This window comes from Drosophila erecta, unplaced genomic scaffold, assembly GCF_003286155.1.
Source record: "Drosophila erecta strain 14021-0224.00,06,07 unplaced genomic scaffold, DereRS2 tig00000021-arrow-pilon, whole genome shotgun sequence".
NCBI lineage: Eukaryota > Metazoa > Arthropoda > Insecta > Diptera > Drosophilidae > Drosophila > Drosophila erecta.
In genome coordinates, this window is record NW_020825198.1 from 13,012,371 (window position 1) to 13,036,035 (window position 23,665).

Genomic DNA, 23,665 nt, shown 5'->3' on the forward strand with positions numbered 1-23,665 from the left:
TTGCAGTAGTGGTCACACTGTCGGGTGCAGAACGCAGTGGAATCGAAACACTAAAAAAATGAAAATTCCTTAAACGGCTAGATTTATCACAATGAGACTTAGTATATTAGCTAAAATTAAGTTTAATTTAGTTCAAATATAGTAGTAGTTAACAAGTAATTATGAGCAACATGCTGTTTGTAAGCATCAATCAAATGTTTGAAGAGGACAAACAAACATACTTTGGTGGAACAGGTATTGATTTCGTTCAATAAAAAGAAAAATTAAAATTTTTAAAATAGTTGAAAAGTGTATTTTGAAAACAATACACAGAAATATTTTAATTAATTTGTTATAAACTTAATGGATTTGAAAACATCGTTATTATATTAGCAAGCTGGCATATTTTTGTATTCAAGATACGGTCGCACTATTCTTTTTGTAATAAATTTTGCAAGACTTTTTCAAGTCTCTGTTTTTGTTCTATATTTTAATTTTTACCGTATAAAACTGAACAAAAGAGTATGCCACCCCCAAGACCGAAGGGGATAGGATTTAATACAGGAGCTACCCAACCCAGATCGAACTCAAACACGCCAATGTCGGAGAGGCAGCAAATGGCTTTGCTCATCCAAATGACAGCCAACTCGTCGACAGGTAAATATGCAAAATAATTAAATAAATCGCTAGTTTCCACATGTTTTAGTTACATTTACACGCATTGGCAAAGCGAATCACTCTCACAAATTGCAATGCGTACTGGGGTGCTTCCCTGCATACACATTTACATACATATACATCTTCGAATGTACATATCTACATAAATGTATCTGAGAGTCTGGAATAATGTAAAGTATGCTAAAAACTGGTTTGCCCAATTATGAAGAGCCCGTTAACTTATTTATGTATAGAGATTATTTAGGAATCTGGTAAAAAAATGTAACTTACTTCTATGCAAACTAAAACTTTTTAACCTGTTCTACTCACCTAATTAAGCTTAAGTTATTTAATTTCTAACAACATCTATTCGGTTGGGTTTCTTACGAACAATATATTATATCATTTTTCATTTCTATATATTATTTTACTCTCCTACATGATCTTCCAAACTAAATCACACAGCCGTCAAATGTATTGTATAAGATTCTCGTTCTTGCAGATTCATCCCGCACCAATTTAAAGAAGAATGAATGCAAGAAAGGAGACACAGAGACTGATGAGGGCAGCCTGAATGAGAAGCAAGAAGTCCTGGACACGAAAGACAAATCTTCAGCGGAGGAAAGCAGCAACGATGGTAAAACCAGCGATACGAATCATCAGGGAACTTCGACTGCCAAGCGCTGTTACTCAGACATAGAGGAGGACTACGAGGAATCTGGCGAGGACGTGAAGAAAAAGAAGCGTAAGGACTCGGAGCATGGAAAGGACGTGAAGGGTGCCTCCCTAAAACTCACCTCTCGCGTCGAGAAAAACTCCAAGCTAGCTGCAACGAAGGGATCTCCGTCAGCAAACAAAAGCAGTGCCTCTAATGCCGAAAAGGAACAGGCGGAGACTAGTAAGAATGTAGACATTGAGAACGAAACGGAGTGCAGCGATGATTACAAGAGTAACGACAGCCTGTACAACGGAGGACTCAAAGTCCCGCCATTGAAAATTGTGATTCCTCAGCAGAACTGCTCAATCGACACTGAGGGCAATGTGCTTAGAACTGGCAAGGTGACTGCCTCCCGCAATGCTGCCCTGCCGTATGTGGTCAGCTCCAATAGCGATTCCATTGACACCGTCATAACCAGTCAATCTATTAGCCCGCACGAAAGTCCACAGAAGAGCAACAGCATTTGCTCCACAGCCCTGGATGATAAGAATATAAAGCTGTTCAATGACGAAAAGAACCTGAGGGTCCTGCGAAGCTCTCATCGCACTGGAGTGACCAGTGTGGAGCGCAGTTCCAATAACTCCTCCCCGCAAATGCAGAGCAGCTCTCCTTCACCAGCGTCATCCAATCATGCCAACGATCCTGCAGATGTGAAGCTCTCCTATAGCAACATGACTTCTAGTCCGATCCCGCAAGGCCACCAGTTTGACCATGAGGCAATCACCAACGTTCCGAGCCCGTCGACATCGTCGACTTCCTCGTCCAAGGACATACATCCCACGAACGTGGAACTCCATCCGCGGAAGCGAAAGATTCGTCCCAAAAACACCGACGACAGTTCGAAGAACTCAAACGCGGCGGATTCCGGAGTCAACTCCGAAGAAGCGCACCCCCATGACCATCCCTTTACCAATGGTTTCCAGATGTTCTTAAGCATCCGTCGTCAGATCGAAAAGAAGTGGAAGAGCTTGTATCCGGTGAAGCCTAGACCTCCGCAGGGATACAACGAATATTTGCTTACAAAGAAATCATACTTATTAAGACGCAATGCGGCGATGTTAGTTCCGGATATTCCACGCACTGTCCCGCAGGCCATGGAGAGGATTTATCAGGATCAGGAGAGAGCAAGACGGGACTTAATCGAAGCGCACACAGTGGAGCGGGAAAAACTATGCATGAACGTTGAGCAAGAGATTATACGGGTCCACTCGAAGGCGGCCAGGAGCATATCTGGACAGCCGGCGCCCTATTCCGTTTGCACATACTTGAAGGACGACGAGGTCTACAACATGATCACGCCGGAGCAAGACGAAAAGGAAAAGAGTGCTCGGTGCCGATTTAATGGACGATTGCTCCTCAGCTGGCTGCAAGATGTCGATGATAAGTGGGAAAAAATCAAGGTATGCTCAACCAAAACAAAACCAAAAATTTATTTGCGTATCTTAACTGTTGTTATCTTTTAAGGAATCCATGGTGTTGCGGCATCATAACGAGGCGGAAAGTCTGCATGCCGTGCAGGTAATGGATTGGAATATATTCGCAAAACGAAATAGGCTATGTGACAACCCGATTGAAGTTAATTTGGAGCACGTTCCGATCGTTTCAGTTGGAGACGATTTTGACACATTGCCAACATAACTGACACATTGAAATTAATAAATTGTTACAAGATTATAAATTTGTAAATTAGAGATACTTTCAAAGTCCTTTTTATTTAACTTATAATTTATGTACGTGAAAAATCGATTTGTTTTTAATGTGCACTTAAGTTGTCCACAATATTTCTTGCATAATTAACCATGTCCTGTAAATAAAGTAGATATGAAATTTGATACATAACAATAGATATATAAACTAATCTTACTTCACATGTTTCCGACTGTTTGTTTTTCGAAATAATTTGTTCAAGTTTCGACAGGATTTCCTCTCGTTTTTCCGTAGAGAGTTTTAACTCCGATTCCCGGGAAAGTGACGAAAGTGCAAAAAGAGTTGTTTCTTGTTTGATGTCAAAGTCTTCCACAGGCTTTAGGTTTTCCACTAGCACAGGAAACACGTCTTCCTTTACAAAATCATCTGTTGCGAATGAAAAATTAAAGATTATTTGGTGCTGGGCTATAAATGCTACTTCTAATTACCTCTGACAGACTTCTCGATTGAAGTTAATGATGCAATAAGAAATGCTGTCTTCACGTAGACATTCAGATTTGTGGACTTGAGACAGGGTATCAAGGACCTGATACCCTTTATGCGTTTAAACTCCTCGTAGCCAGGCTGAAAGTTCCTTATCAGCGATGATATCGCATACAAGGAGCACCGCACGGTGTTCGGGGTTGAATGGCTCAAATTCTTTGCAAGTGCAGGGAGAAACTTATCACTTATGAGGGCGTTCTGGCAAAATACATTATTCTGCGCCACTTCAGCGACAGTATTGAGTGCCGACTCCCTAACTTCGCTATCTGAATGAGTTATGTAACGGAGTAGAGTTGCGGTTCCTCCGAGCTTCACCAGCGTTATGGCATTGTCGATGTCATCGATGTGGCTCCTTATGACATCCAGGCTTTCGATTTGGTCGTCCGTGCTGGCCTCTTCGCTATTCAAGATCACTAAAGCTGCTTTTAGAGCCGCCGCAGCATCCACTGTCATGGCATTTAGGGCATTGGCCAAAAACTGGGCTCTCTGAAACATAAAAGATTTGTTTTTGAAAATAGTTCCAATTTACTAGGAAAGTCTATAAGCATAAATTAAAAATTAATAAACTTAGGCAAGAATATGTTTATTGCGTCGTATGAATCGTATGTAGAAAAGTAGATTCCAATAAAATTTGACTTTTAATTGGAAGCCCATTTGGAGGAGCACATGGCCGCATAGTTGCTAGATGATTCGATTGACTCACTGCTTAGGACAACACACTTTTTGATAATTTACAAAGTATAACTAGTGGTGGTGTTTTGGGGGATGAAGCCTAACACAATAACGTGACTAAATATTCCTTAAATACTCTCAATTTGCAGTGTTTACATACCTCAGGATCGGATGTTTCCAGCTTTGGGGCTGCATCTGGATTTGGATCGTGGTGTTGCACCGTATATTTCAGTACATTCTAAGGAAAAGATACATTTATTGGACATGACAAAATAGTGTATCTTAATTACTTACCTGTAAGCTTAAGGCTCCTCTGGGTGCGTTTGGATCGGTCATTTTGGAAATAGACTCTGTTGCAATCACAATATAATTTTTTGTTTTTGATAATAATTAGTGATGGAATTTCAAGATTATCGCACATAACCGATACAATATTTATCAATCAAAATCATCATACACATATATTTCAAATTTAAGCAACACTTACGGTACACGAACATTAGACTGATTTTTATTATCTTATTAAGTATTTCCTATTTAAATTGCTTATAAAATAAATAAACCTAAGAAACCACCTGTTTATTGAACCACAATCCATTTCCACAACCTGTTCCAATTCCACTTGTCCCATTTGTGACTCGGCAATATTTATGCGGTGTAGATAGTCCCCAATCATATGTTTATAGTTGTGGTGTTAGGGAATGAATTAAAAACAAATATTTAATAGGATTAGCGTCAGTGGTTTATAAAGAAGCATGTTACGAGACCTCATAACGTGGGTGCTGAATACGTATCTGGGAAAGTATCTGGAGAACTTGAATTCCGCCCAATTGTCGGTGGCACTGCTCTCGGGTAATGTGATATAATTGTTTATCTTATTCCGCATCGCATAAACAATATATTTTCCTGCAGGCGAAGTTGAGCTCGAGAATATACCCATACGCAAAGATGCTCTCCGCTCGTTCAATTTGCCGGTCGAAGTCACCGCCGGCACTATCCGCAAAATCAAACTCCAGATTCCAGTCCGCCAGTTTAGGACCTCGCCATGGTGCATCTCCATCGAGGGCCTGTTCTGCATCATCTGTCCAAAGAACCTGGACAACTGGGACTACGAGAAGGAGAAGCTGCAGGATCTGGAGTACAAGCTGGCCGTGCTGGACACGGCAGAAGCGGGCTGGCGGTCCGAAAAGGGCAAGCAAATGGAGTCCTACTACTTCTCGTCCTACAATAACTGGCTGAAGTACGGCACCAACATGGCCACCAACATCATTGACAACATTGAACTCAAGATATCCGATGTCCACTTTCGGTTTGAGGACATCGTGGACACCGGCAAGAGCAAGATATGCACGGGGATCAAGATCGGATCTCTGACCGCCCAGAGCTGCGACTGTGATTGGACCAATGGGTCCTACAAAATGACCAACAACGAAATGAACTACAAGCTGGTGGAGCTCAAAGAGCTCTCGGTGTACTGGGATCTGTTGCACGAGGACATCAAATGTCAGTCGTACTCCAACCAGGAGATTCTCGAAAAAATGCAATCTACCTGCGAACTGCGAGCCCACAACTTCATCATCAAGCCCATTTGTGCAACGGCTAGGTGGAAGCGCGATAAATGCCAGCAGGTGATACGTACCAAAGACAAACCCAGGGTTTCCTGTGAACTCCTGGTTCCCGAGGTGGTCATAGACATCTCCAAGGTAACTAAACCCAACTTAAAGGCACAACTTCAATGAGACGTAATTTACTGAGGTCCAAAGTTCATGACTATTATTTGTTTTACTTTTTAAGTGATTATCGAACAAATCACTTTATTCGTGAATGATATTTTTATCAGACAACTATTTGTTCATCATGAATCACCAACAAATAGGCATATTATATCCAATTAAGCCCTAAAATAAACGTGTACACCCATAAACACAATTGTACTTTCCATGACGATGTTGTTATCATCCAATTTTTTATAGTTTTTATATATTATGTTCTAATAAATTATTTTAATATTTCCAGGTCCAGCGACTCCAAATGTTAGATAAGCTCTCGGAAATCCGTCAAGTTAAGGAAGTTCGGCAATACAGGCTAAAGCGACCCACTTGCACCGTAGAAAGTAATCCAACCTCATGGTGGAAATACGCCACCATTTGCCACGGATTTGACTTTAAGAAAAATGAGGAAAAGTGGTTAATGCTCAAGGAAAATCTCCGTTACATGCTGCTTTACAAATCAATTATATTAAATCCGAACGAAAATCTATCCGCCGCAGATAAAGAGTTTAAAGCCTACATCGAGAGCGATAGAAAGATCTCGGATTTAACCATAATGAGAAGGATATGCTTTGAGAAAGTGTTTACGAAAGGTTTCTCCTTTGAAACACAGAACGAGCAGGGAAAGAATATGCTTTTTCATTGGTTTCCAAACTGGATGGGCTGGTATGCAAACAGTCCCAGTACCCCCAATAATGAACAGGATGAATCCCTCAAACATTTGGAGGATGATATTCTCGTTGCGTTGGAAAACTCACTTCAGAATTCCTCTGATTTAAAAAGCGATGCTGTCTTCGGACACTTTTCCATCAAGCTTCTCAAAGGACTGGTAATCCTTCAGACCGAGGATAAATTAAATGATGGCAGGAATAAGTCAATGGAAATGCTATTCAATAACTTCTCCGCCTACCTCCAATTGAGCCCACAGTTAACTTCTTACACTGTGGGCATATCCCTGCAAGAAGTATACTTGATAGACAAAACTAGTAGTGATACGATGCACAATTATTTAATTAAGCCACAAACAGGGAATACAGCTACACCAAACCAAGTAGTAAAAAATGCTCTCCAGGAGGATTTCCTTTTTCAATTACAATACGAGAATTGTAATCAATTACGCTTTCAGCTGAACATTAAATCAAAAGGGTTGGATCTTATCTATAATGAGGATGCGATCCAGTGGCTTTTAGATTTCCTGGCCGATTCAAATTCCTATAAATACTCACCGCGCAATAGAGTCACCGAGAAAACTGACTTTATGAAGAACTGGAATCAAATGTTTAGTGGAAACGAGGTGAGCAAATCATTGAAAACATTTACAACCAAAGCTAACTCTTGTAATTTTTAGGTAAATCGAAAAATTTGGATGTTTGAAATTGAAATTTTCGCGCCTCGAATAATATTTTTGGAGAACTACAAAGTTGGCAATTCGCTTATGGTTTTGCTGGATTTCGGAAAACTGGAAATGAGAAAAATGGAGGTTAAAAGAGTTATACCTGTGATAGAGTCGGCTGCAACGGAAAACACAAGCGATGACGATGAAACCTATTTGACTCCATGTTCTACTCCGCCTGCATCGGAAAAAAGTGGTTCTGACTCTCCCACGCTGCTTGAAAATCCAAAAACGGAGAGCTTTCTGAACAAAAACGTTCAATTGGAGTACGTCTTGCACAATAAGATTTACGATAAATACTTGATCAACTTTACAAACCTTCAAGTTCTGGTATGCAAATACGAAGAAAGGTGGCAAGCTTGCTTGAAAACATCGTCGAATTTCCATCTGATTGATAAATTTAATATCAACCTCACACTCGAGCAACGGAATATCTTCACCATCGATCCGGAATATCCCTCATTTATGCTCTTTGGCACCTGTCCAACAATATTAATCCACGGGAACGAGGAACTCATAAACAACTGTTGCAACATTATGAAACCCATTATAAAAGCTTCGAAGGAAATGGAAAACATTTACAGAGGAGGCAACACGATTTACGCAAGCGAGAGAATTAAAAACCTTGCGGAAGACGATAGAAGCCGAGTCGTCATAGAGTTTGTAATGGACCAGCTGGTGATCGAGATGCAATCGACAGAAAGGAGTATTGCTGAGCTCCAAATTATTGGGGCACGAGCTGGACTAACAAAAGAACCGCATGAAACGAATATTTCCATGTCTGTTCACGGATTGCTATTAGTAGATGCCATTCAGTCTTTCGGTCCCGATTTCGAACTATTGGTGGCTAGTCACCGACATGTCGGGTATGTACATCCTTAGAATGCATGCGAAATGCTTGATAGAATGCTTTTCTTTTTGCAACTACTCTTGACAAAGGAAATTCTTATTTAATTATTAAAGATATTTATTAAAGAAATAGCGATTATAAATATTTTTGTCTGTATGCATGTTGTCTGTGCCTTGCACGCCAAATTGTTAAATTTTAATGGTTTCGAAATATTTATGCATTTTATAGAATGGATAGTTTATCTGGCAGCCTAAAACATAGTGCAATTGTTTCGCCAACTTCGCCTGGATCGCCAAATTTTTTTGATAGGGCTACTAGTCCGCACATGATTACAAAAGCAGTTCAAAATATTAAAATGGGTATGTAAGAAGAGGAATCGTTTTCATTTCTATTGCGCGGTAACTGCATACTAATAATCCCAGTTTGCTAATTAAAATCCTTGCTTTAAGCTAGTTCCCATTAATATATTTGATCATGAATATTTTTAGGAGATAGATCCACAGAATTCTGCGACGATGAGGACTCAACTGCGCTCATCTCGGTTGACATTAAAATTGTTCCACCCAACGAAAGCAATTCAATGCAACTTCTCACTACGAACATCACATTTAACAGCTTGGATATCATTGGTAAGCATAAAATCAATATAACAAACTTAGGAAATATAACGATTTTTAATGCATTTATTTCAGCAAATCAGGATACTATTCTTGAAATTCTAAACTTCGCTAAGAGGACCCTTCTAGCACAAAATATTTTTTCAAGCGAGAGCTCTGAACCACCAAAAGAAGCAGCTGAAGCACCAGTGGATGTAGTTGACCAAGTTGCTCATCAGAATCATAACGAAATATTATTTGATTTCTTCCGACTAAATATTCTGCTTTTGTACACCATCAAGAGGGACAAATTTAATGTTGGTCGAAAAGTTGGAACTGTTACGCTGACGGAAGCTAAAATCAATGCATCTTTTCAATCGGACCTAACAATTTTGGGATCCCTTGGTGGAATACAAGTTATCGACATTACTTCTGAAGCCTTTTGCCATCCGAGAATTCTTTCTGTTGGCCGCGATCAAATTTTGAGAGCTTCCGACACAAATAAACAAACCGTTCTTAGTCAGCTTTCCAATGAAATATACTCAAATAATTACAACGAGGAAAAGAGCGACGAAAGTGATGCAATAAGTTTTCAAAGCCACTGGAGTGACAAGACTACTTGCACTTTCCAAATGCGAATGGCATCGGCTTCTTATACTCATTGTCCCAGGTTTTTGCGGGATGTAAATGCTTGCATTACGTATTTTAAAAGGAGCTTGCGGTGAGTAGTATTCGTTGTATATATTAAAAATGTATTCTACGTATTTTAAATATTTACAGAGAATTCGCCACCTCCATTGGTAATAAAGCTACAGATATGGCCAAAGAGTTTGTGCAACAGGTTAGAGCAGTCGAGCAAATTAGACCAGTTTACCCACAGCGAAGTCGACAGGACAACTGGTAAGCTAAATAATAAGGTCAATGTGAATTATTTGAAACCAACATTTTTGTATTTCAGGCTGGATATAATAATCAGTAGTCCCATTATCATTCTGCCCATTTCGAACACAAGTACCAATGTTTTGATAGCCAATTTGGGAAAGATAAGTTGCTCCAATGCAGTTAAGTGCGATTCGGATGACTTTAATGAGTCCTACACCATTGAAATTAAAAACACATACGTATACTCCTTGAACATTGATGAAGGGGAGTATAGTTTCAATGTTCACCCTGCCAAAAATAAGGACGCAATTCCCATATTGCATGACACAGCAATTACCCTGCATCTTTATGCCGGATATAGTGACGATAATGATGAAGACAGAAAACTAAATAGATTCTCAGTAAGTAGCAATTAAAATAGTTTTAATTTTCAAATTTTTTAATGAAATCATTCACAGATAAAAGGAAGTATGGTTGAGGCCCTAAAAGTATCCCTGAACCGAAAACAATATGAGTTACTTTTGGAATGCATTCGGTACGCAACTAACTTCTCAAATGAGGTTTTAAATGAATCGGAAGATGCTGACCAAAACGGAGATATTGAACCAACTTCGAATATTGATGACGAATCTATTATAAGCACAACTATTCAGTTCTCAGTTCCCGTTTTTCAAATTAACCTGCAAAATGAATATCACAATGATTTGATAAATTTAACATTTAAAGACTTCAATGTAAAACATGTTTCGAAAGGATTTGACAAGGATGTGGAAGTCGTATTGAAGTCTGTGCTAATGGAGGATCTAAAGTCGGATCTAACATCACCGTTTAGGAATATGGTGACTTCTGTGGATCTTGAACAGAAGATTAGGAAAAATGAAATGACATCTTCTTCGTGTCCTGACCTACCGAGCTACTGTAACTCATTGAAAAACCGATCCAGCTCCGTTCCATCCTGCTTCTACAACCACATGCAGGTTAAAGTCTTTGGCGGAGACAAAAAGCTCACATCGTGCAACAAAAATGAGTTGGGCAGAAAAAAAGAAAGTCAAACGTTAGTTATTTACAAATCCCATACCGGAAGATCCGCTCAAAATGGTAAACTGGAGCAAACAAGTTCAATTCAATTTAATTGTTTAAATTTGGCCATTTGCGTTGAACGTTGGTATACTATATTCGACTTCTTTGGCCTTGTTTCCGTTGATAACTTCAATGAAAAGTACCCGGAGGAGAAGAAACTAGTTGAGAAACGTGAGTGCTTACGGGAAAATTTATTATAATTATAACAAATATTATTTATTTTAGATATTGACAAACTTTGTAGTAAGCTGAAGGTGTCTATAAGGAGCTTCAACTTTACTTTGATTCGGAATGAGTCGCTCTTATCCAGAGTAAATGTGTCCAATGCTGTTTTCATGATTCTTCAGGACCCCTTCTCCAAAATCGTTGAAGGCTGCTTGGGATCCGTGTCTGTTAATGATCTAACCAAATTCGGAAACATTTATAAACAGAAGTTTCTTACGAGTGGCACGGAAGCTTTGAACTTTGTATATAAAAAGTAAGGCCAAGTGAAACACCAAACTTGATTTCTCCCCAATATTTTTATTACTTTCTTTGTCCTGTCAGGAAACTCGTCGATCTGGATGCATTAAAGACCTTGGACACCGACTCAACTCTGCGAATTAACATGTCTGCAGTACATTATATACACACAAAACGTTTCTCAACTGAATTACATGTATTTGTTAAAGATCTGCTGCAATTGCAAACGGTAACTCCCGTGATATTTATATGTGGCTTTATCTTCTAAATACCTTTTTATTCATACAGCCTGTTATAAGAAAACTAAAGAAACATGGAAGTGAACAGAATATGCGCCCATCGAAAATGAAGCTAGTGATTCAAGCAGACTCTCCAGTTATAGTGCTTCCATCATCCTATAACAGAAATGAAGTAATAATCGCATACCTTGGCCAGTTCTCTCTGAAGAATAGTTTCCATTTTGCCAGTGACAACAATATAATCAGCAAAATGAGTGCACCGCCAAGTAAGGATGAAATCCTGGATGTAATGCGAATTGACTTGGTCAATATAAACCTATTCTCCGGAGAAAGAAGCTCAATGAAAGCTAAAGCTGATCAGGATAAAAATCGAATTATAATCGCTGATATGAACTTCCTACGATTGGGTCAGCCGTTCTTTAATGAGTCGTGTTTCCTTCACCTGCAGTTGGAGAGAAACCTTTCGGCAGATGTTCATCGCGTCTGTCCAGACATCAGTGTTCAAGGAACCTTCTCCAAATTGAGTGGCATCATCAATATTCAGCAATACAAACTGATTCGAAGTTTTTTGAACAACAATATTGGAGAACAAACGGATGATATTTACATGAACTACCACAATAACAGTTGCACATCCATTGAAAGACTCTCTACCGTCAACCTTTTACCAAAAAATGAAGTGTCTAAGGTGGTGTCCATTCTAATTTCGATTCGAATTTTACTGGAAGACGTGTCGTTGCTGCTGGCTTTGAATACTTCACAAAGTGCTGCTATAGAACCTTTGGCATGTATCCACTTCTTGAAATCCACTCTGGAAATCGACTTGTTCAGCGACGGCTCACAGGATATAGATTTAATATCCAGCAACATTCTGATTGTTGACGAAAGAAATGAAAGCAAGAAGAGCAACGAAAACGTGTTTAAAAACATATTGGAGCCGTCCAAAAAGGAGGTGCGACTCGAGAATTCCGTGCAGGTCGAAATCCATTGCAGGAAAAAAGCCAATTTTTCCAAGTACACAATAATGCTCAATAACATGAGGGTCTTTGCACTCCTCAGTTTTCTGGATCAATTAAAATCATATTTGCAAGAAGACTCACCGGCGCCTGTAGTAAACAGTGTGGCAAATCAGATTGCTCAAAAGCCTCAGACCGACACCAGCATTTCCACAGAATACGTAGTAAATATTACAGATTCGGAGATTATATTCGCAGAGGAATGCAGTCGCCTGGACTCGAATGCAATCATTTTGAAGAGTACAACTGTCATTTGCTATAAGCCGAACAGCAATATTGTGCCTCTATCCTTGGACATTAACCACTTGGAAATATTTTCCTGCACTTTGGACGCCGAAGAGGAAAGTGCTTTGTCCATAATCGATCCCTTTACGTTGATTATAGAATTACGGAGTAATTGCTTGAACATACTAATTCAAAAACATTTGAATATTCGGCTTTCTTATGTGGATGTTAAATTGTTTTCGAGGATGGCGCGTCTGCTGCCCACACAAACATCGCGCTCGAAGAACGTCATTTCAAAGGCTAATTCGGATCTGGAGAAGGTGGCTCCGCTCGTGGCAATGGGTTTCGAGCTCTCCGACTGCCTGTACGCCATGCAGGTAAATAACTGGAGAATCAACGATGCCGCCATTTGGCTGTCTCAGCAAAAACAGAACACCTACCGAAATCCCGCTTTGGAAATGAAAACCGCTGTGGTGGACGCCAGTCTGATATCGGTGTTCATAATTGATGATTGCATGGATGCAGATGTGCCACTGCTAGAGGTTTCGCTCTCCAAGTTTCTGCTCAACTTTACTTTCCAAACCCAGGATCCCAATCCCAAGGAGACAAATATTCGACACTATAGCTTGGGCAATATCGACACAGAAGTGTCCGTGAACTATTATAATCGTCGTCTGAGTGGATGGGAGCCAGTGGCAGAGACGTGGGAGTCCAACTTGAAATGGAAGTACACCAAGGGTCACCTGGATAACAAAAAACGATTTGAGATTGGGATTTGCAGTAAGCAGATGCTTAAGTTAAATGTGACATCCACATTTATCGAACTATTTCACATGGTTCTGAACAACTGGACAAACGATTTCAATGACAATGAAGCTAAGATCTTTAGGCAGCGTTCGCCTTTTATTCCCTTCGCCCTCCAAAATCTCAGCGGAACACCTCTTCTTTTTAAGCCGATTTATGCTCCACTTGGGGATTTGACGTGTTCCGACTTACAGCAGTTTGAATTGATTAAGAACTGGTACTCCGTGCAGCCCAACGAAACCAAAACATTCGATTTTAGCCAGAAAAGTAAACTGCGACACGTGCACTCTCACCAATTGAATCTACACCAGATTTTCGTACAAATCCACGGCTGGACTTTGATTGGACCCATATCGGTGGACAAAGTGGGCATGTTTTTCCGAACCACAAAATTGGACTCGCAGTTTTTAACGAAAAGCCGGATAGTCTTCGATATATCTTTAATTGGATCTGCCCAGAAGCTCATCAAAGTCAAGTCCTCCTTGGGCGTGATAAACAAAATGGATCGGAATGTATTCCTGAAAATGTCCTTGAAGGGCACCCACAGCGATGGACTGAGTTCTATAAGCTTAATAAAACCAAATGACGAACTATCTGTGCCGCTGAAGTTTATCGATGCCTCATTATATGTGGCACACAACACGAGTGAAAGTGAGGCCTATGAGGACACTGGCTTCAGCAATGAGGAAATACTGTGGAAAGCCTGTGGCAAGGAGGACACCCGACAGCTTCTTCTGGGCTACGATAATAGCAAGAGTATATTGTACACTTTGGTGAACATAAGCAGGGAAATATATCACATTAAGGACCAGAATCTACCGGGTCATAAGATTACGCTGCTGCCACCACTAAAGATAAACAATATGCTCTGTTGTGACCTGATGTTCAAGATCCATGAGCATGCCACTGGCAGAATAAACTCATCGGCAAGTGTTAATATCTACAACGTTGATATTTGCCAGTCCCTGAACTTGAGCATCACACTGGACAACTTTCAGCTTTCTGGCCAACTTAAGATACCCGTGAATCACAAGGGCGTTATAGAACCGAAATTGAAATTGTTTGACATTAAAAAAAGGGAGTTGCACTTGCGCGTCTCCATACAATCGGTGTCAGGCAAGGGAATGGAACTTTATATCAGTGCTCCTGTTTGGATAATCAACAAAACAGGACTTCCGCTCATTTATAAACAAGAAGGAACCAGTCATACAGCAGCAGGCCAGTTTGAGGAGCACGAAACTGCGCGGCAAGTGGCACCTCTAATGTTCTCATTTTCGGACCAGGAAGGATCTCCGGCACTGGTGCTGCGATTGGGAAATGCTTATGGCTCCAACAATTTGGTAAGCTAAAGTCCAGCGAGATATTTATTTAAATTTAATTACGTATTTCGCTTATTTCAGTGGTGCAAAAGCTTTAGTACGCACAAGGATTTAGCCGACAGGGATTTGCGTGCAGAAAACACAAAGGGAAGCTACGCGATTGGAATCAGCGTCAGGAGGGGCAGAGGACTCTATGCGTGTACCACCTTTGTTACGCTGTCTCCCAGATTCCATCTGCACAATCGTAGCGGCTTTAAACTGGAGTTTATGCAACTCTGCGACATTGTAAACTATGTGAGTTTTAACATTACCAAGCAGATCAAGCTTATATGATATATACTATTATTTTAGGGCCGTCCCGATCCGCGTAAGATTATATCAGCACCCATCGATTGCAACTTCGCTTTCCATTGGCCCAACTGGGATCAGGAGCAGATTATCTGCGTGAGAATTCCGGAGATCGAGTGCTGCTGTTGGTCAAAGGGAATTCCCATTAAGGATGTGCAAAGCCTGTACATCAATGTGCGAAATGAGTGGGGAGAAATGTTTTTCCTTCGATTGGAGATCATCTCAAAGGATGCTACTTTTATACTTTTGTTCACGGACGCACGAACCTTACCACCACCGATTAGAATTGATAATTGTTCGGAAGTTGTTATCAATTTCTCACAGCTGCGATCGAAGCCCGTTTGGATTACGCCAGTTAGGCCGCAGTCCTCCTTGTCCTATGTCATGGATGATCCCTTGGGCGAACAGACTTTGCTGATGGAGGCACCTGGCGGAAACATGATAGAGTTTCCGATAAACAACAAAAACAACATTAAGCATCAATTAACGTACACCAACTTCATTTACATCGCGTTTCAAGGAACTTTTGAGCGATCAAATGAGGAGGAAAACACGCACAGACAGTTGGTTTTGGGCGTACGTGGTAAGAAAGTTGTGATAGTGGAGAAAAACTCGGGTGATCGCTCGCAATTGTGGCTGATGAACTCGAATGGCCAATTGGAGCATGAAGGTTCCACTCCGCCGATTCAAACAAATGATGCGAATGCAGTGCGACTTGTACTGGATTTGGAGAAGGCTCCGAACCCCATGGAGTTCACCAACTTGGTGGTCCGAACACCCAACAAGCAACGAGTTACAACACAGACATGGCGATTTGAGAATGGCCGACTAATGTGCCACGCCAATATGTGTGTTCAGGTAAGGATTTCTTTCAGTTTTACTAAACGGTATTGTTTATTGCTAACATGGTTTCTTTTTAGTCTCGATTTGGAGAGAGCGGTCTGAAGCCCAACTACGAAGCAGTTGTGGGCCGAACGGAAAATAAGTCGAATTCCAGTAAGCAAATACCGATCGGGCAACACATTGTGGCCCAGAAACTCAGGCCTGGATCGGGTCAGCTGGAGCTTTCAACGAGAATGGATGGCCCCATATCCACGATCGAAATATGTGATATTAAAATTAAACAAAATTCAGTATTCCTAACGCCCGATTTACTATGGATGCATGCTTCTCTGAATAATAGGCAGATTACGGATAAGGGAAAGGTATCATTCGTGCATGAGTATCTGGTGAGTAAAACTATTAAAATATCTCAAGTATAGCAATCTAAGGGTTATGTCATTTTAGATCAAAGTGGAGTTGGTTAAGGGAATCGGTATATCCATCATAGCTCGTAAGCCTTGTGAGGAAATTATGTTTATCAGCCTCGATCACATAAATTGCGATATAGTGCAGAGTGCTTTGGAGAATTCCCTAGATCTGAACATTGCCTATATACAAATCGATAATCAATTGCTGGATGCAGCAAGTCCCATTGCGTTGCACACGCAAACTTCGAGTGACTACGATGATAAACAAAATGCAGTGGTGCTCAAGCTGAAAGTGTTACCTTCTCCCAACAAGAACGCAATCATTTTCAAGTACTTAACCCTGGACTTGAAACCCTCAACTGCAAGTCTGGAGGAGAAGCTGATCCTGAAAGTGGCTTCATTCCTGGGTTATGGCAAGATCAACCGACAGAACTTAAGTGTACAATACCAATTTGAGAACACAGATGATAAGCCTATTCTGCAGGATATGAAGAGATACTATTTTGAAAATTTGAGTATTGGCGCAACCCAGGTAATTGTTTAAAATACCAATTTGATGATCTTATACAGCACAAATATCCCTTTGAAGGTTCGACTTTCAGCATTCACTTCTTCAAAGTTGCCGGTGGAATTGCATGAAACCAAAAAGGCACTTGGACTCACTCTTATAAAATTCGAAGATGCCATGATTGAGCTCGACAGGTATTCGGATAAACTGCACTTTGAGACGATGGACGTTTATCTGAAGGAAATGAAGAAGCACTACATCAACCAAGTCAAATGGCATGCGGCTGCAATTTTGGGCAGTGTTGATTTCCTTGGGAATCCCATGGGATTCGCCAACGATCTTTCTGAAGGAGTATCCGGACTGATTTTTGAGGGCTCCGTCAAAAGTTTGGTGAAAAATGTTACCCACGGCATATCGAATTCGACGGCGAAGCTAACAGAAACCCTCTCTGATAGCCTGGGAAAAGTTGTGCTGGATGATCACGACAATGAGACGAGGCAGCGCATTCTGGAACTGCAGACCAATACGTCCGGAGGTCACCTTGCAGCGGGACTGAAGGGACTGGGATTTGGATTGCTGGGCGGAGTAACGAGTATTGTTAGGCACACTTACGATGGTGCCCAAGCCGATGGCGTTCCTGGCTTCCTCAGTGGACTGGGAAAGGGCTTGGTAGGCACTGTCACCAAACCAATTATTGGAGTATTGGATCTGGCCTCGGAAACTGCAAGTGCGGTTCGAGAAAAAAGCCGAGATAGTCACAGAAACGCTCCAGAAAGGAAAAGACTACCCAGATGTGTGACTGGTGCTCCTGGTGGTCTCTTGCCATTGTATTCCACTCGCCAAAGCAAGGGGCAACAGTATCTGTACCTAATCAATCAAAAGAACTTTTCGGATAAGATCATTTCATACGAACCCAATCTGTGGAGCGACAAGGAGGCTAGATTGCGCTTGCTGGTTTCTACAGAATACGTACGAATATTTTCACTAAGCGACGGCAACCCAACCATTATGTTTGAATGCCATGTCAGTGAGATCCTTTCGTGCCATCCACTGGTAACGAATGCCGGCACAACGCCATCCACGAGTAGCAGGGCGTCAGCGAGTCACTACATCGAGATTTCCACCAATCTTCCAAAAGTTACCAGGCCGAGGATCCGGTGTCGTTCTGAGGAATGTGCCGAGGCAGCATCAAGATGCGTAAGTAAAACTCATTATAAAACATATAATTACTTCTTCTGATCTCAGCTCTAAGATTTCGATTGCTTAATTCTTTTTCAAGAAATAATTTTACTAATTTCGTTTATACGATAAATTTATTTATGTTTACAAATTTTGAAATGATTATCACATATATTCCATACTTGTTTTTTTTTTTAGATAAACTACGCTAAGAGTGTCTTTGATGAACGTGAACATGCCGTTTTATAAAATGCAATAAGTCGGCTCGTGATAATAAACAAAAACCATTTGACAACAAATGTTACATTTTATTTTCTTTGGCAATAAGTGCTATTTATTTTCAAGTAGTAGGTAAAATAAACATTTAAGAAATAATGAATATTCTATGGTGTGAATAAATCAAGGATCGAAAAGTGATCAAAACGGAATACTTTAAACATATAGTATTACGGATTCATTGTAGGATAATATGACCGTAGTGTAAATATTGTGTAGATATATTATTTGTCATGACGGGCGTTAATACAAAAAAAGAATGTTTGTAAAGTTAGTAACATTAATAAATATAGTATTTAATAATCGGCGTTCTTGTAGTGCTCCTTACGAAACGCTGAGAGTTTTAGTCGCTGCATTTGGAGAGCTTGTTCGGTTTCGAGTACTTTAACATGGATTTCCATTTCCATCGTTTTTATTTGTGATGGCGTTAGCTTTGCAAGCTCTATTTCACTTTGCTGCTCCAGTTGCGAGTTGCAATCCTTGACGGTGGCGACCAGAGTTCCTGTTGCCTGCGTTACGCTTCGGGATGCTTTCGTGAGGTCGGATAACTTTTGACTATTGCGTTCAGCCTTGACTTTGCTCGCAATAACCATTTGGGTCGTGCAGGCAGCAATTTCCTGGGCAGCCACGATGAGTTCAAAGTTTTTACCAGATTCACTTTCAATAGCCTTGTTGGCGGCTTCCACCAGATAGTTGGCTGCCTTCGCCACACTTTTCGAGGCGGATATCAAGCCATCTGACCACTGACTATTCCGCCTATAAAACTCATTAGCACTTGCGTTTCCTGAAATAGTAAAAATTAGTCAGTAAAATTCTTCGAATACAACAATTTATAGCTACCTTTTTGGGAAGCCACAATTTCGTGTTGCAGAAGACGAGATTTTTGGATTAGAGCTTTCACACATTCCATCAAGGTGGTACACGCATCCACAATTTTTCCGTTCACCTCCAGATTGGTTTGGTTGTCCTTCTCTCGCGCCTTTGCAAGTAAGTCTGTAATTTTGGAGGCTGCATCATCAATGGCAGCATCCATCTCGCGAAGCTCGATTTCGAGAAGCTTATCCAAATCAATCTTTTGTTCAAAGGAGGCCTTTATTTTCTCAATTAACTTTCCAATATCTCTCAGCTTTGTTTGTATATTAGTTACAATCTTTTCTTTTTCATGTTCTTTTGTTTCATTATTTAATAAGTATTGAAACAATTGACAGACATCTGTACATATCAAATTTGTTTTGGTGAAGATCTCTAATAAAAAAGTAATACAAAATTAGTCTGCTGTATGTGGTTATGTCTTTGGTGGTATCAACTTACCCTGACCTGTCTCAATTGCAGTGGTTGTTTTATAGATAACATCACATTGGTCGTATAGTTTTATAAATACGTAACCCAAATACATAACGTCTTGCATTCCTTCGGTTGAAGCGACATAGCTTATAGCAGATGCGTTATTGAACTTATTCAAAATGGTCTCCATTTCGAGTATTATGTTTGGCACCGCATCCAAAGGCTGTTGTTCCGAGCCGCTCAACTTGGAGTTGCATATTTCCTTTACGGTTTTGATCACCAATTTTCTGAGTTCACTTAACTCGGTACTACAGGTTTTGTACGAACTTGTCACGGAATCAATTTGCTGAGTTGCTTGCGTAAGTTTTTGCTCAGCAATCGAGAGTTTGCTTTGCAATTCCTCGTTACGCTGACCCGCGGAAGTATTTTCCTGCTTAAGTTGATCTACAATATTCTGGGTTTGCTGAAGAAAAAATTAAAGTTTCTATACTGTACTTGTTTAAATTTTTGTTTATTTACCTGTAATGCACTCTCCTTTTGCTCCAAGTTGTTTAAAGTTAGCTGCAATTGAGCATTTTGTGCGTCGCTGTTGTTTTGATGCTCTACACGTAACTGCTCTATTTTAGTTAATAGCACTGCCTTTTCCGCTTCAAACGCTTTCAAATTGTTTTCAATTTCTATTGTCTTTGAATTTATTTGGCTTTCCGCGGTGGACAGCTGAAGCTTCACTTCTTTGAATTCTTTATCCTTTTGCTCCAAGTTATCAATTGTTTTTTGCAGTTCAGCGTTCTGAGCGTCACTGTTGCTTTTACTTTCCACATTTTGTTGTTCAATCTTAGTTAAGAGCAAAGCCTTTTCCGCTTCAAAAGTTTTTAACATTTTCTCGATTTCGTCGACCTTTTCGTTTATTTGGCTTTCGGCGTTCGCCAGTTGTTCCAAGGTGTTATTTAGGGTCCCATTGAGCTCCTCGACTTTAAGGCAATTTAACCTTAGGTTTTCGGAAGTGGAATTAATATCTAGTTCCTGAATCTCCTTTTGTTTCACAACATCATCGAATTTCTCCTTTATTTCGTTCTTGACTGCTTCAAGTTGAAACATCTTCTCCTTGTGCTCTTCTATTTGCTTTTGCAGAGTTAAATTAGCTTTTTCTTTCTCCTCCACGTTTACTTTAATTTTGGAAATTTCATTGGTAAGCTCCTTAGTTTCCAACAAGAGTTGTGAGTTAACTTGTTTCTCTTTATTTAATGACTTGTTGCAATCACTTTGCTGATATGAAGGTAAGTAAATGATTATTAGTACAGGAAATCTGTAAATGTTTTTTGCATACCTCTCTCAGCAGCTGAATGTGCTCATCCCGAATCTTTGTGTAGAGAGTTTTGAGTTTATTAAATTTTTCCGATGATAACTTATGCTTTTCTTCTTCCTCCATTGCTTTTTCTGAAATATAAAATATATTTATATGACTTCATTACGTTTGATATGCATTTAATTACGTAAAAGAATTGGGTTCTGATTCAGTTGCATCTCAAGATCGTCGTTTTGCATCCGGAAGGTGGCACACATTTCTCTCGCCAAGACCAAATCATTTGACAGCACAGTATTGTTCTGTTGCAACTCCTGAACGTCGTGTCTGTAACTCTGTCGTAGTTCGTCGAAATTTTTTTGCATGGCGTCCAATTTAAATGACAGCTCCTCAATGCTAGCCTCTTTCTCACTGATTATGCCCTCTAACATGCTCAACTGCTGTTGGGCTTGGCTGAAGGCTTCCAGTTCGTGATTGTTGGTATCCACAAGGTCTTCAACAACCGGATCGGGCTCCTGCGGAACATGGACCACTGGTGGAACATAACTGGTGAAATCGTTTTGCGACTTGAAGTTGGGACTTGAGTCCGGCAATTCCGGGATTGTTATTAAGTCCTTAAAATACTGAAGCGGTCGCACTTTGTTGTAAAAACTCTTCAACCTTAAAAACAGGCCGTGAAACCGATCTCTGTGACCGGAAACAACGTCGTATGGTACACCATCGTGTAGTTTAAACATCAACCGAACGCTTAAGTCGTACAACGCATTGGAATCCTGGATAAGGCAAACTATTGGCGCTAGTCTACATTGTCCCTGCGGTGTCATCGACGACATTCTGTACTTTTCCATCGAAGAAAATATCGTTAGCTGCAGGGCAATTATATCCTCCAAGTAGTCGAAAATTTCCACGCACAGTTGAAAACTGGAATCCAACGTTTTGTCTTAGTAGTTTGAGAGTTATATATTTCCATACCCTTACTTACCAATAATTTAAATCCCGATCCACTGCAATGAAAAGTTCGGTGAACGAAATGTTTAGAGTGCCGGGAAACATTCGATTTTTGTCGTGGAAACTTAATTTTGTAGCCAGGAGCTTACTGTACGCCTGTATACAGCATCCAATGTCATCCTGCAGTAGGCCCCACATTTTGCCCACTTCCAGGATCATCTTCTTGTGGCTCTGTGAGTGCCTGATGGCACTTTCATGACCTTCTCGTAGAACCTTGTGTAGCAGATGCGAAAACTTCCAGGCGGTAAATCTGTTCTGCATCAGAGGCTGCCGGGAGATGATCATCCAGAAGGTTTTCGCCTCCTTGGCCTTGTGTATCATAATAATAATGGAGCGGGCATGTTTGGTTTTGAGTGGCGCTTCCAGGCCATTTAAAGCTTTGGACACGCTGACGTTCTGAAATGTAATGTATGTATTATAGTTTGAATAGCTTTTCAGTATAGATTATATTATTATTTGGTTTTTACTCTTTCGGATAAGTGACTGACTCAGCTTATAAGATATGGACTGATTTTGGCGGACGATATCTACTACTCTTTAGTGGAATTCGATCTAAAGGGGGTGACTCAGTGATCGACTATTTAGTTTGGCCTTTGTAAGGCATCAAAAGATTTCGATGCTTTTAACAATTAGATTGCACTTGTGTTTAATATGATTTTATGATAACAGAAGGTAAACTAACTACTAGTTTTTACTTCTTATCGTGCCGAATTTGGGTCGGCAATCACAAAATTTGAAAGGCCTTTGTTTGCAGATTGAACAATTGATAAAAGTGTATGTAGTCCACATAGCATTCATTGCAGTTTCTAATTTTCTGGGTCAGCCGAAGCGGAGAAATTTGGGATTAGCATGTCGTGTAGTCTCTGTGGTGTTGCAAATCGTGTGAAAAGTGGATGATATTTGAAGCTGTTCCATATAATCTGGTTCAAGGCAGACTTCTTAAGCGAAATGTTTATGCAAATTTGAGCGGCGCGCCTGTAGTTGTGTGTATAAACATTTAGGTATTTACACTATGCACATGATTTGTCAACACCCGTGCCTATAATCTGCTGTGGGTATTCTTGGCGGTTGGGCTTACGTACCAGGTGGTAGAATTCCTTCTCGGCGTGAGTTGCCATTGTTTACTGACAATTCTTGGCGTACTTGCTGAACAAACTGGAATCATTCGCAGCGCGATGTATGTGCATTAGAGCAAAGACATTGGAAACGGGAGTTATCTTATCTTATTAACGATGTTGGCCATTGTTTTCGTATTGGCCGCAATCGTATTCATTCGGATTGAGTTCGTGTGCGTGTATGAAACAATGAGTGTAAGAGTAAATTAGTCATATAAACAAATGTTGTTTTCCTTTATCGATAAAAGTTTATAGGGCTGGGCGGTGTACCGATATGCGGGCTTTCCCCTATCGATGTTTTCGGTTCGATAGTCATCAACTTTTTGCATCGCTATTCCGAGCGCGAAAATAATTTATAGCAATTCTTCAATTCTTTTCAATGGTAATAAGGCTATATATAATTAAATACAAATGAAATATACGATAGTTTTTAAAGGTACACCTTTCATAAAATAGGATACCATATGTGTACCATATTACTTTTGAAAACAAGAAGAACAATTTTGATATTCTTTTATAAATAATTTAATGTATTTTTTGTTC

At 40.2% G+C, this 23,665-nt stretch overlaps 4 protein-coding genes across 4 annotated transcripts; 2 read left to right on the forward strand and 2 right to left on the reverse strand.

The window, feature by feature from the left end:
* LOC6545164 (ankyrin repeat domain-containing protein 11) lies at nt 1–3,211 on the forward strand. Its single transcript, XM_001972536.3, has 4 exons — nt 1–234; nt 501–636; nt 1,139–2,754; nt 2,819–3,211. Exons 2-4 carry the CDS (start codon nt 504–506, stop codon nt 2,990–2,992), a joined length of 1,923 nt encoding a protein of 640 aa, XP_001972572.2. The 5' UTR covers nt 1–234; nt 501–503; the 3' UTR covers nt 2,993–3,211.
* Nucleotides 3,054–4,650, reverse strand: LOC6545165 (hsp70 nucleotide exchange factor fes1). Its single transcript, XM_001972537.3, has 5 exons — nt 4,511–4,650; nt 4,377–4,454; nt 3,490–4,030; nt 3,219–3,427; nt 3,054–3,158 (listed from the first exon to the last, which is right to left on the reverse strand). The coding sequence occupies exons 1-5, from the start codon at nt 4,550–4,552 to the stop codon at nt 3,108–3,110; spliced, it is 921 nt and encodes a 306-aa protein (XP_001972573.1). The 5' UTR covers nt 4,553–4,650; the 3' UTR covers nt 3,054–3,107.
* Nucleotides 4,651–4,831: 181 nt separating this feature from the next.
* Nucleotides 4,832–18,429, forward strand: LOC6545166 (vacuolar protein sorting-associated protein 13D). The gene is made up of 19 exons (XM_001972538.3): nt 4,832–5,068; nt 5,129–5,919; nt 6,233–7,279; nt 7,334–8,244; nt 8,457–8,587; nt 8,717–8,857; nt 8,921–9,545; nt 9,605–9,724; nt 9,783–10,107; nt 10,165–10,957; nt 11,012–11,264; nt 11,333–11,477; nt 11,537–14,872; nt 14,933–15,145; nt 15,203–16,057; nt 16,120–16,428; nt 16,487–16,981; nt 17,039–18,154; nt 18,335–18,429. The coding sequence occupies exons 1-19, from the start codon at nt 4,972–4,974 to the stop codon at nt 18,383–18,385; spliced, it is 11,754 nt and encodes a 3,917-aa protein (XP_001972574.2). The 5' UTR covers nt 4,832–4,971; the 3' UTR covers nt 18,386–18,429.
* Nucleotides 18,430–18,437: 8 nt separating this feature from the next.
* Nucleotides 18,438–23,443, reverse strand: LOC6545167 (huntingtin-interacting protein 1-related protein). The gene is made up of 8 exons (XM_001972539.3): nt 23,090–23,443; nt 21,982–22,403; nt 21,190–21,920; nt 21,024–21,133; nt 20,216–20,962; nt 19,724–20,159; nt 19,253–19,657; nt 18,438–19,196 (listed from the first exon to the last, which is right to left on the reverse strand). The coding sequence occupies exons 1-8, from the start codon at nt 23,123–23,125 to the stop codon at nt 18,709–18,711; spliced, it is 3,375 nt and encodes a 1,124-aa protein (XP_001972575.1). The 5' UTR covers nt 23,126–23,443; the 3' UTR covers nt 18,438–18,708.
* Nucleotides 23,444–23,665: the final 222 nt, after the last annotated feature.